General features: G+C 55.2%; 1 protein-coding gene across 1 annotated transcript; it reads right to left on the reverse strand.

Moving 5' to 3' along the window:
- Nucleotides 1–1176: 1176 nt before the first annotated feature.
- Nucleotides 1177–10229, reverse strand: CD40 (CD40 molecule). The gene is made up of 9 exons (XM_004586082.2): nucleotides 10103–10229; nucleotides 7319–7397; nucleotides 6867–6992; nucleotides 6248–6394; nucleotides 5935–6028; nucleotides 3281–3342; nucleotides 2097–2183; nucleotides 1981–2009; nucleotides 1177–1519 (listed from the first exon to the last, which is right to left on the reverse strand). Exons 1-9 carry the CDS (start codon nucleotides 10151–10153, stop codon nucleotides 1364–1366), a joined length of 831 nt encoding a protein of 276 aa, XP_004586139.2. The 5' UTR covers nucleotides 10154–10229; the 3' UTR covers nucleotides 1177–1363.
- Between the last annotated feature and the right edge of the window lie 5288 nt (nucleotides 10230–15517).

Here is a 15517-nt window from a genome sequence, read left to right on the forward strand (position 1 = left end):
CCTACAGCCAGAAGATCGAGCAGGGCAAGTCCGAAGCAGCCCTTCCCGGGAAAGGCCGCATCCCTGGGTGACCCTCTGCCCCCAGGCCTCGCATGCCACTTAGCGCTACTCTTCCTCCCAGCCCCATCTTCCAACCTCCCACCCCACCCTCAGGCCTAGCCCCCACCTCCCTGCTCCCACTCCATCTGCTGCTCCTCCTGGCTGCTCGCCCCCTCGGTTGGCATGGCAGGAAAAGAGAAGAAGGTGGTTTATTTTTATCCTGAGCGGCTGCTCGGGGGGACGGGGGCACCATCCGACCGAGGACAGCAGCTCCTATGGAGTGGAAACATCAGAGGGTGGGGGCGGGGACACAAGGTTCTCCTCCCCACCGTCCAGAGGCTGACAACCAAGCACGACCCACCTTCCTGTGTGACCACAGACAAGCCCCTGCACCTCTCTGTTCTCCCACCCACCCCATTTCTACCTCTGAATGCAGTGCAAACCTTGTCTGCCCCAGAACAGGAAGCTTGGCAAAGCGGGGTGAGCCCAGGGAGGCTGCCTTAAAGGCCCGCAACCTGGGACAGAGAGTGTCCTGGAGCCTACACTTCAACAGCACCCAGCACACCCGCCTCCGGGGCTCATTTTGCATTTGACGACTGTTTAATTACATAAGCACTGTACCAATCCATCCTCATGGGGAAGGAGTGAAGCATCATGGGAAAGCCACATTCCCTTGCACCAAACCTCCCACAGACCCAGATGTCACCAAGCTTGGAGGTGTGAGTTCTCGATGTCCTCCCAGACCCCCATGATATCCCTGTGTCTGGAAGTACCATGGGCATCCCACATGTCTACGGCTCACATGTGATGGATCACATTGCTTTGGGCTTGTTTGTTCTTTAACCAAGGGTGTCCACACCCTGCTCACACACACCCCACCCCCACCATGCCATGCCACAAGGTTTCTGAGCCGAGTTGTATAAATACAGTATCCCTTTACTGAGCATCCCAGCCCCCTACTGACGGACAGCTAAGTGGCTTCTGGGAGTTTGCCACCACACAGCACAGCAGTGAACATTTGTATGTGCCTGTGTTCCTGGACACAGGGAAGCTACCCCTACAGGTCTCCGGGCACCAAAGTACTGGGACCAGGGGCATGGGTGGCTCTTATCACTCTATGCACCATCCCCTCCCCAAAGTTTGGCTCAGGTGGCTAACAGCAGATTGGGGGATGGGAGGTGTACCAGGGTTGGGTGAGCTGTTCTCCTTGGCCATGTGTTTTGGTCCATTCAGGGCAAAGGGGTACCAGCCAGGGCCAGCCCCCTGCCCAGACCTGTCCCCCCGGGGGTCCTGTGCTGGACTGTCACGTTCTAGACAGTCAACCTCACTGATGTTCTTGTACAGCAATGCGGCTTTCCTTGCCGTCCTCCTGGGTGACCGGCTGGCATCCATGCAGCGTCTCCTGCACCGGTGCAGCCGTGTTGTGGCCGGGGAGGTCTTCTGTCTCCACGGGATCCTGCCTCTTGGTGTTGATTTCGCCCTGTGGAGCCGAGGCTAAGGTAAGTCCCTGAGCTGCAAGGCTGGGACCCCAGTCCCAGCCCCAGCCCCAGTCCCTTCCCTGCTCAACTCTCGCATCCAGCAGGATTCCTCGTGTATTGCCTGCCCCCTGCTGGCCACACTGAGAGTGACCAAAAGCTTCCACAGTGGGAGCTACTGGGTTCCTGGAGTACTCCAGATCCACTACCCCTTGGACCCAGCCCCAAGACTTCCAGCTGTGGCTCCTGTGGGCTGAATGCCAGGAAAGGGTGAAGGATAGCAGTGCTGGGTGAGCATGCAGCACCAGGGGTAGCACCAGGGGCAGATGGCAAAGCCTAGAGCTGGCTGGGGCGGCCAGACCAAAGCAGAGTTTCCACTAGGGCCACTCAAAGGCAGCCCCAGAGGTACCCCCCAATACATCTCTCCAACTTTCTGAGACCTTCCTGGTTCCCAGGAATGACCTACCTTGGAGCCAGACCTCCTGATCACCTTTCCTGGAGAATGGGGGGTACAGATTAGGAAACAGGAGCATGGTCTCCTGCCCTGCTCTTCCCCTCTTCCCCTCCACGCCCAGCACTTACGGATGTAAACCGATACCAGCAGTACAGTCATCAGGGCCACCAGCACCACGGGGATTAACAGCAGGACCCTCTTCCGGTCATGGGAACCTGGGGGAAGTGAGACTCCAGCACGCCCCGCCCCACCCCACCCCTGCCCACGCCTCCTGGTGCTGTGCCAGACTCCAAGCCCACCCTGCCTTGGGAGACACAGCCAACCCATGTCTTTCAGGTGACCAGCACATTTTGCAGACATTTTGAAATCCTTGCCCACAGTTCCAAAACTGGAAGATTCCATATTAAAACAAGAAAAGCCTGGATCTTTGGTATCTTTTACGAAGCGGGAAGAGCAGAGCTCTGTGGCCGGCAGTTGCACCTGCCCACCCTGAGCTGCAACCCAGGCAGATGGTGGATGCTTCCTTCCTGCACTGTGAATCACTCCCTGTCCCAGCCTCGTTGACGGCTGCACCGTGGCTTTCGTCAGAGATGAGTGTGAGAGCGAAGATTAGCACTGGCTTTGTGCGGGATTTTGAAAATCAGCAGGCAGATCCCATGTGACTGTTGGTCACCTGTTTTTTAAATAAAGTTTTACTGGAGCCAGGGCCAGTATGACAATGACGTGAGTGAAGCAAGATCGTGCCAATGCAAGGTCTGCATCCCAAGTGTATTTAAGATTTTGCAATTTTGCTCACCAATTTTTTCTGCATTTTTTGAATACCACACTAAGATGGTATTCATATGAATGACTGCATTTTTGTGGTATTCCTTTCAAAGTTTTTTGCCCAAGGTCAAGGGCTCCTCTCAGTTGACTCTGGCACCAGCTCCACGAGAGGGAAGTCAGGGGGAAGAGACTGTGGTTTTCTGACTCCTCACCATTCTCGCTCAAGCATATATCCTGGCCTCATCCCTCTAACTCTCTGAGCCGCAAGTGTTGGGTGACAGATTGTGCCTCCAAAGCGCAAGGACCCACACCAGGCACTGACACCAACTTACTGGGAGAGACAGATGTTGCTGCTAGCCCATTTTACAGATGAAACTGAGGACTTGCTCCAGCTCCCAAGGTAAGTGGCAGAGTTGGGATACCACATCCACAGACTATCTCCTCTCTACCTTCCTTCCCCCTTGTCCCGTTGCCCCAGTGTGCCTCAGTCCCCCCTCCAGTTGCCACCTTGTCAGACGGCTGCCAGGGCCCTTTCCACTGGACTCACCACAGCGCACATCAGTCTTGTTGGTCCCCGCCCGTAGCACCACCAGGTTCTGGGCCTCACAGCTGTGCATAGACACATGTGGATCTGTGTGTGTGTACACACACACACACACACACTCACATATACACACACAGGGTTGAGTTTCTCCAACTGTAAGATTCCCAGCTCCAGAGGAGGGCAGCAAATCCAGGTTCACCTGAACGAACAGGTGACACGTGACATCCCAGGCCACTTGTCCCTGTTAGCCACTGTGAGCTCCGGTGCACAGAAAAGCTTACTGCACCTTACAGGGGAGCCCGTAGTGAGTGCCAAGAATGGGAATCATTCCAAGCAGACAGAATCCACACTGGCTGGAACAGAGATGAGGAGTTCATCTTACGACAGTTTCTCACCCTCAGTACCAGTGACATTTCAGCGGGATGTTTTCTTTGATGTGGAGGTTGTCCTGTGCACACTGTAGGATGCTCAGCGCCCCACCCCCAGTCCGTGCTCCCGAGAGGTCAGTAGTCACCTCCCCAGCTGTGACAACTAAGAGGTATCCTGATACTGGGGGCTGCACATTAAGCCATGGCAAATGATGCTGGCATCCCACAGCAGAATGCCGCTTCGGATCCAGCTTCCTGCTGAGGCGCCCCTGCCATCCACATGGGAGACCACACGGAGTCCCTGGATCCTGACCCTGGCCTGGCTTCACCTCGGCCATTGTGGCCATTTGAGCAGTGAACCAGCAGATGAAAATTCTCTCTCTCTCTCTCTCTCTCTCTCAAATAAATAAATAAATCTTTAAAGAAAAGAAAAAGCATTCAGACACTGTCAAATGTCTCACAAGGAACAAAACTGCCCCAATTCAGAAGATGTGGCTTAAGGTCTTCTGGAAAGATCTCCCTATGGAAGTAAGCTGTGAATGGGCTATGAGGGGGATAAAATTCAGAGCGACCCAGCAGGACAGCACCCTGGGAGTTAACGCGAAAGGGTGAGTGGGGGACAGGGATGCCTCAGGTGATGTCAGGGAGCCATAGGAGCCTCCCTCAGGACCCGGTCCCTCAGCACAGGCAGGGGGCTTCTGCTCAATGCAGCCAGTGACTCACAGCAGCCAACCGACTGACTCTACTAGTGAGAGAATCAACTGGGCAGTGACTTCAGAGGAAATGAGGCAGGAGGCAAGGCAGCAGGTGCTCAGCTCTGCTCGGATCGGATCTGGCTCAGCACAGGCTGGGCCTAGACGTGGGGAGGGACGGACAGAGAAGGCCGCTGCAAAGGAAAAGCCCCTAAAGGAGAGAGTGAGAGTGGGAGAGAGAGAGAGAGAGAAAGAGAGAGAGAGTGTGTTCCTCAGAAGGCACAGCCTTTCATCTCCCATGAGAAAAGCACTTGAGAGTTTTCTGCATCTTGGTCTCTGAGATGAAAGTCATTCCCACTTGACACGTAAAAACACCAAGGCCCAGAGGGCTGAGGGACATTTCCGGAGACGCAGGTCAAGTGTAAGGTGGTGCGCTGACTCAGCTGCACCTGCAGGTGCTCCAGGCATCAGTCAGCTTTCTGTGAAGATGGACCGAGTGCCTGCTCAGGGGAGGGGTCAGTGCCAAAAAAAAAGCCAGTTCTCTATGTCTGAGGAGATGGCAGACAGGCAAGAAATAGTCAGGGTACACTACTATTTCTGAGTGAAATATGTGTATGTGTGCATGGCTCACAAGGAACAGCAGCTACCTTCTGGGAAGCCTGGGAGGCAGTGAGGCAGCAGAGAGAGAAGCCTGTCACATTGGCCCTTCCATGCCCTCTGTCCCATGTGCTGCTCTACCACTGAAAGATGAATGTTTTAAGCTCAATGGGGCTGGGCAGAAGACTTCAGGCAGAGGAGCTGGGCAGTGAACAGAGCTGCGGCTGTGCCATGCAGTGGGAGGCAACATTGGAGGGCCCAGAGCCACGCAAAGGGGCCTGGCTTTTGTCCTGAAGGCAGCAGAGGGCCAGGAGATGTTTACTATGGGAGCATCATATTCCAAAAGAAACTGTGCAAAGCATACGTTGGCAAGAGGAGGGGCAGCTGGCTGGAGGCAGGGAGGAGGCGAAGGCCTGCCCTAGGCCCCAGTGAGGAGACCAAGGTCAATGAAAGTGAATGAAGAGGAGAGATTTTCTCACAATACCCAGATGGTTGGGGTAGACTGATGTGGAGAAAGGCCCCAGGGGTGGGGCACCTGGGGTCGCCATGGCGATGCTTTCTGCCCAGCAGATGAATCCATCCCAGACACACAGAGCTCGGGTCACCTAGGAGCCACTGGTACATGTGCACCCGCACTAGTTGGATATGCCAGGCTGGGCCCCAGGAGACACTGACGGGAAGGGACAGCCAAGGGAAGCAGAGCAGAACTGGGAGGGCAGAAGGCCCAGAGCTAAGGCCAGGGCAACATGGACGGGAACAGGACAGGGGAAGCTGGGGACGAGCAGGAAGGGCAGAGTGTTGGCAGGAAGACATAGAGGCCCCTGGCCTGCCGCCCCTCAGAATGAGCAAGAAAAACACCTATTTGGTCAATATCAAGGTCGCTCTGGAGGATCTACGCCAGCTCACTCGTGTGTGTGTGTGTGTGTGTTGAGGTAGGGGAGGGAAAGAAGGGGCTAGAGAAAATGGAGTGGGGCTCCCATCACACTTGGGGCCTGTATACCTTGTCCAAGGCTGGCAGCTTTCCGAGGCGGACGATGTGTTGGAGAAGAAACCATCGGGGCAGGGTTCGCAGATGGTATCAGAAACCTCTGTGGCTGGAGAGGGGACATGAACCACCACGGTGGGCCGTGCCCTCAAGAGAGCCAGGAGACAAGCAGGAGGCGCTCCCACCTCAGGTCTCAGGCACTCTCGCTGCCTCCAGAAGGACTTCCCCCATTGTCCTGCCAAGGTCGGTGACCCGTGGGCCTGAGAGAGCCCTTGGCCTTCAGCACCCTCCACCTCCTGCAGGGCTGACTCTAGGACGGGTCACTCACCCATCTGTTTAACTCCATAGCCTGCAGGACAGGAGGTGTGAGGGGTACATCTCTCACAGGCATGGCTGCTGCAGTGTTTACCCTCTTGACAAGCGCAGGTGGTATCTGTCTCCGAGGTACCCTTGCTCCATTCTCGGAGCCCTAGGTCTGAGCAGAGATGGGCAGGAAGGTCAGGAGTCCCTTGCTGAGCCCTACCTGGAGCCCTACCCCTCTCCTTCTTTGGTCTCTCTTCCAAGTAGAGATGGTCATCGAGTTACTCAGCCACCAGCCCACTGAGTCAGAACAGACCCTGGTTATGTAAAATCAAATCGCAGCCAAGTCACCACTTAGGACCACCATGGCACATGTTGGGGTCTCTGGCTTAAGCCCAGGTTACTCTGCTTCCAGTCCAGCTTCCTGCTAATGTATTCTTGGAGGAAGCAGATAATGGCCCAATTATTGGGGTCCCTGCCAACCCTACGGGAGACCCAGAGTGAGCTCCCAGCCCCTGGCTTGGGCCTGGCCCAGGTCTGTGGGCATTTGGAGAGTAAACTAGCAACAGGAAGCTCTCTCTCTCCGCCCTTGAAAAGCACAGCTGCGTTGCCCCCCTCTCCGGACCCCCACCAGCAGCCCTACGCACTAGGGTCGCAGTACTTGTGCTGGTGACAGCGTGGCTCTCTGTTCCAGGTGTTTGAGAATTCGTCCTGCTCACAAGGTGAGCATTTTGTTTGTGTGCCCTCCGTGCAGTCAGTGGTCAGTCTCTCTCCTGGAAAACATCAGGAAATGAAGAAGCTTGGGCCAACTCAGCGAGTCAGCGGCTTATCAGAAATTCATCAGGCCAGGACTGGGGGCGGGATTCCAAGATAAATGTGGGAGATCTGAGAGAGGGGTAGGGGAAAATGGGAGGGGTAGGGGAAAATGGGTGGGATAGGGATCCCAGTCCAGTGCAGGCAGATTGGTCATGTATGAGGATGGGGTGGGGGGAGAACCCAAGCATTCTAGTGGTGGAGTGGGCATGGGAAGTGGGTCCTCTCGTGCCAGCACCTGGGAGGGGAGGGGTCCCACTGCGCGGCTAGAAGGTTGGCAGCTCACCTGGAGGGCACAAATCACAGCACTGGTTGTTTATTTGGTACTGGTTTTTTCTACAGGGAGTGGGAGACACCAGGAGGACCTAACAACAGAATCGTGTCTATTAGAAGGGGAACTTGACAACTCTGCTTTCGCCTCCTGGGCTAGGAGGTGCAAAGTCAGCCAGGACAGAGGCCGCCACCAACATGGAAGCCCAACGTGGAAGCCCCAAAGCAGAACCCGAAGCCTGCCTCGTACCCAGCGTGTCTGTGTGTGTGTCAGAAACAGCCAGCTGATCTGATTCCCAGCACACCCTCCGGGCCTTCATCATCTTGGCAAAGCACTGACCTTGAAGACCCCCACCTCCGCCCCGGAACTGAACCCATCTTGCATTTGGCTTCACTCCTGTATCTCTCCTCGTGCTCCAAACCCAGCGGCGGGAGCTGCCTGGCTCCCACAGCTGCTGGGCCACCTGGATGGGGCTCTCAGTGGCATTTGACCTTGCTGCTTCTCTTCCTTCCTCTCTCCAAGCCCCATCATGTGTTCTCCCTCCAATCCTCCCCAGCCCTTCCCTTGTGCATTGAGTGCAGCTGGCAGGATGAGACCCGGCTTTCCTAGTTCACGTATCAGGAGACTGAGCTTGGGGAAACTAGGCCCCTCACTCAGGGCCCCTCAGGGGGCTGAATGAGAATCAGGTCTCCACACCCCCTGGCTCCCTAGAATTGCGTCTCCTGGGTCCACCTTTACTACATCCAGGTGTCGCCAGCTATGAATGACTTCCTTGTGACGCGGAGACCTGATATGACTTCCATGAAAAAAGGATCATCACCACTTCCCGTAAATCACAGGAAACCCTAAAAATAAACCTGGCAGAAACAAAATGACCGCATCAGCCCTCAGATAGTTGCTTGGCTTGCTGGAAGGCCCTCCACCCGAGGCCTGCTTTTGATTTTGTTTGTTTGTTTTTAAAGGGGGGGATGATTAGGGGGACAAAAAACACCTTTGTGAGGCACTAACTACATTCTAGCTCCAGAAACTTCCTCCTTGAAAATCATATATTTTTTTCTTTCATAGAACTAAAAGGGAGCCTGCATTTAGTTCTACATCCAAACGCTCCCTGAAGTCATTTGACATTGGGGAACAACCAGGGCTGAGAGCACAGGTTGGAGTCAGACATAGAGTCAGACAGCTCTAGGCTACCAATTTTGGTAACACTTCTTAGTTACTCTGCTTCTCTCAGCCTCAGCTGCATCATCTGTGAAGTGGGAGCGTTGGGCCTGCCCTACAGACTGGGCTGTGCATGATAAGCGTCTAGCCTGGCATGGGGTCTGGACCATGATAGGTGCTTGTTAAATGGCAGCTGTTAGCATCACAGATGGGCGTGTCTGCAGTGATGCGCAGCAGGCTGGCTCTCCAGGATGCTCCCACCTGAATGGCAGGTGAGCAAACTTGTTAGAGACATGTGCTGTGCCCCTCATGGGGAAGGAAGTGAAAAAACGTGTGACTGCCCCTACTCACACATCTTCAGGCCCTAACCTCAGAAAGAGGACTTTCTACGCTGTCCCATCAAGGATATTCCAAGAGCAGGAAAAGCTCTTGACCCCACGGTTAGTCACACGAGGGTGCCAGCCTTGCTCAGACCTCTGTCATCGGCTGATCTGTGTAAAAGTGAGTTGGGAAAAAACAGCCGGAAAAACAGGTGAGGTACTCTGCTCAGAGCCTAATCCCATAGGAAACTTAACAACAGTCCTTCCTACTAGCACAGCCCAGCCTCTATCTGAAACCAGAGCTGGGCAGACCCTGCACCTGAAAGCCCTACAGCCCTCCTCCTTCTGCCCTTTTGGGAGTCGCCCTCCACTCCATCTCTCTCCAGCCCCTCCTCCTCCTGCATCCTTTCTCCTGGACCATCACCAGCTTCCAGTGAAAATGAAAGTGCTGGCTCACAGCAGCTTTCGTCCCCTGCTGCCACCCCCACTACACACACACACACACACACACACACACACACCAGGAGACCTCGTGCTAGAAGCTAAAGCCCCTGAGAGCTGGGGGTGGGGGAGCCGGCAGGAGGGGAGGCTGAAGAGGCTGAGCTGGGAGGGCCAGGTACAGCGGGGACTCCCGGCCTTCAAAATGAGGAACTACAGAATTACTCTGAAGCACGAAGTGAGTCAAGTGTAGGCTGCTGAAAATCCCGGAGATGTGCTTGGCTAAGTCCCGGCCCTGCTTGAACTGTTTCTCTCCCCTGGCACATCAGGGGTGCTGTATACCATCTCATCTTCGGGAAGCAGAGGCATAGCCTCGGAAATCCCTTCTAGGGTGGACCACCTAGGATGGGGAGCAGCACGGGTTGGCGGTGGGGCACTGATAGCATGTCACTCCGTACCCGTCACTGGCTCTCGCCACGGAGCCTGGAAGGAGGCAGCTCCAGCTGGCAAGGACACGATAACCACAGTGGGAAAAGGGATGGGATGGGCCAGGAAACAGCCAGACCCGCCCCTTCCCGCCCTCCGGAGTCCTCCCAAGCTTCTGCGATCCGGCCCCCAGCCTGCTGGCCACGGAAAGGCGTCAGAGTCCCCAAACTCCCAACTTGCCCATAACGTCCTGGCACGTGTGTCTCCCCAGCCGGGGGGGACAGAGGAGCCGCCCACTCCAGCCGACCAGCACCCTCGGGCGTCTCGCCCACCTTCCACCCACCCTCCCATCCCGCCAAAGACCGCCCATGCTCCCCAAGTCTGGCCTCTCTGCCCGTCCCACTCCCGACCCTGCAATCCCAAACCCCTGTACGGGGAGGGCAGAAACCCAACTCACGGTGGACAGCAAGCAGCCCCAGAGGACACACTGCAAAGGCAACCGAACCATGGCGGGTGAGACCCAGGCGACGGGAGCCCGGGCAGCCCAGGCGGGGCCCCTAGTAATTCTGCTGCCCGAGGCCGGGGCGCCGCCCAGGAACGGGGCGGGGTCTCCTGGGGCCAATCGCGGTCCGCCCGTCGAGGGGGGCGGCATCCCTGGCCGTCCGGGACTCGGGCTTTTCCCCAGGACATTCCCCCTGGGAGTTTAGGGACGCGTTCAGCTGAGAAGGGGAGCAGGTGCAGTCCCTGAGGGAGCTCTTCTTCCTCCTCCCCTGTAGTCCTGTGGCCTCCAAGACCCTCAAAGGCGAAGTGGGGACGTACCAGGAGCCAGTCCGCTTCCAGGGCCTCGAGAAGAGGGAGAGGACCCCTGCTTGACCCCCGCGGTTCTCTCCCCAGCTGCCTCCGGGAATCCCAGCAGAACCGAAACGTCCCCACCTCGGACACAGAGACCTGAGGAAGTCCCCACCACCACGGCGACCCCAGAAAACGGGAAGGCCGCAGCTGGAGCGGGCGGTGGGGGGAACCGTTTCAAGGAAAAGAGTTTCCCAATCCAGTTTCACTCTCCTGTAAGGGAAATCCCCTCGTGTGGGAGCAGCGTCTGTCCAGCCGGGCGTCGCACCTGGCATCCTGGCCAACAGACTGCTTCCTCTCACCCGGCTCCTGGAGGCGGGCCAGCCAGAAGTCAGGGCGCCTTGGCGGCATCCCAGAAAGAGCGCTGGTTTGAGTCCCGCTTCCTTCCAGCTCCCTGCGAAGGCGCCTGGGAAAGCCGCAGAAGGTGGCTCAAGTATGGAGGCTTCTCCCACCCACTCCGGACGGAGCTCCAGGCTCCTGGTTTGGGCCTGGCCAGCCTTGGCTGTTGCATCCATTTAGAGAAGTGAACCAGAAGATGGAAGATTTTGCTCTGTCAGTCTCAAATAATACAATGAAATCTCAAAAGAAAGAAAGAAAGAAAAGAAAAGAAAAAATAGACCAAATCCAGTTTCTGTGGGCTTACAGACACTCAGAATGTTAGAGGATTAGGGTCCCTGCTACCCCCACCCCTCACACCTGTATTCTCCCAGCCTCCTCCCTCATGGTGCTCGGAACAAGGGTTAATTCCTGGGGGACGCTTGGATTCTGGTCCAAGGTCAGTCTAAAGAACTGCGTTCCCCTGTGCCTCAACTGTCCCCCAAGGAAACCAGAGACCCCTGAAGTAGACAGTGATTGGGGTGATGACATTTTAAGCCCCAAATTGCCGGGCAGGCCAAGAGGACAGACTGCAAAGATAGGAAGATGGGGGTGGGGGTTGTGCTGCCAAGGGTACGCTTGCGGCACCAGTGGGGGCTGCCCCAGGAATGCATCCCCTCTCCTTGTCACCTCTGCCACTGTCTGAATTCAGAGGCACAGCGTCTGACCCCCGACCTTGGTTCCAACAGCCTTGTTCGCTCCACAAGCACCTGCTGAGCTCCTGCCACCTGCCAGGCTCCCCTCCACCCTACAGCTCTTCCTCAGTGAACTCCAGATCTGACCCAACTGGGGTGCTTCTTTTTTTTTTTTTTTTTTTTTTGAACACCTCTTTGGGTACCCCTATGCTTTCAGAATTCCCCAAATTCCTTATCCTGGCCCAGCAAGGTGGCAGGCCTTCCCAACCCTGCCCCGACCTCTCTCACCACGCTCACTTCCATCACAACCACCTACGCACATTGGCTTCAGCCATATCCACTTCCTCAAACAGTCACTCTTTTTTTTCCCCTACTGGTTTTCTCCCTTTGTCTTTCTGCTCCAGCCTGCCTTTCTCCCTCCTGGAACTGGCTGAAATGCTGTGTCAAGCAAGCCTGCCCCAAGCCCCCTGAGCTGGAGGTAGGGTCTCCAACCCAGCCTCCTGCCCACTCGTCCCACGTTAGCTCCATCTACCAGATCTCAGGTGACTGTGAGCCCCTTGCTCGCAGGACTGAACATAGTGGCACCCCACTGCACCTCGGCTGATGAACATGTAATTGTTGCAGTTTAGATGTGTGCTAAAGCCCTAGGTCCAGGTTCAGTGCAATGGTTCAATTGGCTAATCCTCCACCTCCAAGTGCTGGCATCCCATAAGCATGTCCCAGCTTCTCCACTTCCCATCCAGCTCCCTGCTTAGACCTGACAAACCAGTGAAGGATGGTCCAAGTCCTTGGGACCCTGCACCCACGTGGGAGACCTGGAAGAAGCTCCTGGCTCCTGGCTTTGGATCAGCTCAACTCAAGCCACTGCAGCCATTTTGGGGGAGTGAACCAGTGGATGGAAGGTCTTTCTCTTTGTCTCTTCTTCTCTCTCTCTCTCTTTTTAAGATTTATTTATTTTTATTGCAAAGTCAGATCTACAGAGAGGAGGAGAGACAGAGAGGAAGATCTTCCATTTGATGATTCATTCCCCAAGTGACCACAACCACCAGTGCTGCACCAATCCGAAGCCAAGAGCCAGGAACTTCCCCCAGGTCTCCCTGGCGGGTACAGGGTCCCAAAGCTTTGGGCTGTCCTCGACTGCTTTCCCAGGCCACAAGCAGGGAGCTGGATGGGAAGTGGAGCTGCCGGGATTAGAACTGGCGCCCATATGGGATCCCGACGCGTTCAAGGCAAAGACTTTAGCTGCTAGGCCATCACACCGGGCCCTGTCTCTCCTCCTCTATGTAAATCTGTCTTTGAAAAAAAAAAACAAAGACCTCGTTCCCTGGTGATGCAATTGGAAGGTGGTGGGACCTTTGGGTGAGCCTGGTAGACCCTGAGATCGTTGGGACCTGTCCTTGGAAGGCACTGGCTTGTTTTGGTTTTTAACAATTTCTTTATCTGAAAGGCAGAGAGAGAGAGAAATGTTCCAAGTGATCAACAGCTGCAGCCGATTCAGCCAAAGCCAGGAGTCCAGAACTCCATCCAGGTCTTCCACGTGGGTGACAGGGTCTCAACGACTTGGAGCGTCTTCTGCTGCTTTCCCAGGCACATAGCAGGGAGCTGGATGAGAAATGGAGCATCCGGAACTCGAACCGTCATTTGCATTGCATGTGGCAGTTTAGTTCACTGCACCCCAATGCCAGCCCCTGGAAGGTAGTTCTCCCAAGAGGGTTGAGATTATAAGAGCTGGAGGCTGGACTCAATTGTACTCTGCATCCTGGCGTGTTCTCTCTCTGTCTCTCACACACACACACACACACACACACACACATGCCATTGCCACCTGCCACTGCCACCCTGGCCAGAGATAGGTCTGCCTGATCTTGAACTTGAACTGCCTCAGCTTCTTTCCCGCGGTGGTGAAAATCACAATGAGTGAATGGGCCCCGCCCCTGCCCATCATGAGCTCAGCCTGCACCGTGAGAAGGAAGTACTGCCGGGGGTGCAAGCTGTTGGTCTCTACACACCTCAAGCCCTGGCAGCCCCATGGACAGAGTGATGGAAGTCAGATTCCAAAAGATCAGAAACACACAAAACCAGGGCCCCCAGGGGACTTAAGGAAAGCCACCCAAGCACGGCCCAGAACACAGAGAATATGAAAAGATCTCTTCCTTTTTTAACCCACTTTGAAAATGCCAGCAGAGTTTTAATTCCTTTGGGAGGGAGGCGTTCCTATAATAACTTCAGCCCTTCCTTAGTCTTTATTTACTTGATTCCAAAATTGGGCCCTTCACAAAGTGCCTGGGGAAGCAAAGTACACAGAATTAAAACATTAATTATATTACATAAAACATATCATAGCGGCAATTAAGGCAGCTTAAATTAATGTGTGAGAGAATAAATAGTAGCCTTCAGATTGGCCCATGGGGTGAAGACCAGATAAGATAAAGGGAAGATATTTTAGTCCCCGCGTAGCTTGAAGAAGCCTGTGCTGGCGGGCACAGGCCCAGAGAAGACACGGAATCCTTGCATGCTCAGCAGAGCGTGGCAGAGTGAGGGAAGAAACGGGGTTATGCAGGGAGCCTTGAGGAAGGTGAAAAAGAGTCCCACCACAGACAGAAGCTCTGCAGGTTCAACGTCGGGAGGATGGCAGGGAGTGGACATAGGAGGAAGGACCCAGGATTTCTGAAAACCCAGCAGAAATGGCTTTCAGTGATGTCTCAGTAACGAAGAAATGAATGGTGCCCATGCCTGGAGGTTGAGTGCCCAGACTACAGGTTCAAGTCCTGGTTACTCCACTCCCCATCCAGTTCCCTGCTAATGAGCCTGAGAAAGCAACAGAGAATGGTCCCTGCACCCATGTAGGCGACCTGGAAGAAGCTGCTGGCTCCTGACTTCAGACCAGCCCAGCTCTGGCTGTTGCAGCTATTTGGGGAATGAACCAACATGTGGGAGATTCTCTCTGCCTCTCCTTCTCTGTGTGTAACTTTACCCTAACAGGGTGCCCAGAGTTGCCAGCCTCTGGTGACGAGAGAGTTCTGGCTAAGTCTGACTGTGGTGTCCCCCTCCACCATCCCCTCCCTGGGTTCGAAGTGGCTCTCCAGGCCCTCACTCCTAAAGCTCACAAGGATGCCAAGTCATGGGTTTCTTGGCCTTCAGCCTTGCCTTTGACCCTGCAGCCCACTTCCCAGATGATCTGTGCACTCTCTCCTAACCAGAGAAGCCCTTTTTCTCACCCACTCTCCTTTCATCTCACCCTGGAAGACCTTGCTCTCCTCCTTGGCAGCCCTGCCGAGCTGTGTACACCTACTGCCTGAGACCCTCTGAGAACATGAGGACTCCAGCTGGACCACACAATGTTCAGCTACCCTGTTTATTTGTGGAACCGGTGTGTTGAGCTGACTCAACTTGCTGGAGGGGGAGTTGCTGGGGGGCGGTGCTGTATGATAATATGTATGATAATAAAGCTTCCGCCCCCAGCTCAATCTCCTCCTCCTTTACATGCAGATTGCCTTGCTTTTGGATCTCTTTCTGTTGCTAAACCCCCATCCGTTGAAGCTTGAGCCACAAACTCAATTTAAATCTCATTCTGTCTTCTGTCTTATTCAGCCCAGCGTGGACTAGAGCCAGGCTCCCACTTGCTACAAGTAAAAGGTGGAATGGGGGAAAGGGAATAGCTTGGTTGGGAGACACAGCCAAGCACCCTCCCCTGGTTCTGCTCAACCCCAGCAAGGACCCTAACTCTTTGGCTCCCTGCATATCTAGTCTCCCAGAGGGCACATGAGCAGGTGTCCTGGAGTGTCTTTCCTGTGTGAATCTCTGTTGGTGGCATCTGGCTGGGGCTTGAGCTCTCTTATTTCTCTCAGCCTACCTGAGGTCTGCCCCTAAAGGGATGGATTCTCTGGGCCAGCTTGGGTGGGTGGGACAGCCGAGAGTGCTGCCACCTGGTTAATCATGGCAGCATCCACCTGACCACAGGAACTCACACATCCTGGCCAGCCAGCCACTCCACAAGGCTCACCCTGCCTACT

Source organism: Ochotona princeps, chromosome 22, assembly GCF_030435755.1.
Source record: "Ochotona princeps isolate mOchPri1 chromosome 22, mOchPri1.hap1, whole genome shotgun sequence".
Taxonomy (NCBI): domain Eukaryota; kingdom Metazoa; phylum Chordata; class Mammalia; order Lagomorpha; family Ochotonidae; genus Ochotona; species Ochotona princeps.

Excerpts from the sequence above, each read along its gene's own strand:
- CD40 (XM_004586082.2), bottom strand. The coding sequence starts at position 10,153 with ATGGTTCGGTTGCCTTTGCAGTGTGTCCTCTGGGGCTGCTTGCTGTCC. Across the intron at positions 2,010-2,096 it reads GCTGGTATCGGTTTACATCC|GAAAGGTGATCAGGAGGTCT; the intron begins GTAAGTGCTGGG and ends CCCATTCTCCAG. Across the intron at positions 1,520-1,980 it reads TCAGGAGGTCTGGCTCCAAG|GGCGAAATCAACACCAAGAG; the intron begins GTAGGTCATTCC and ends TCGGCTCCACAG.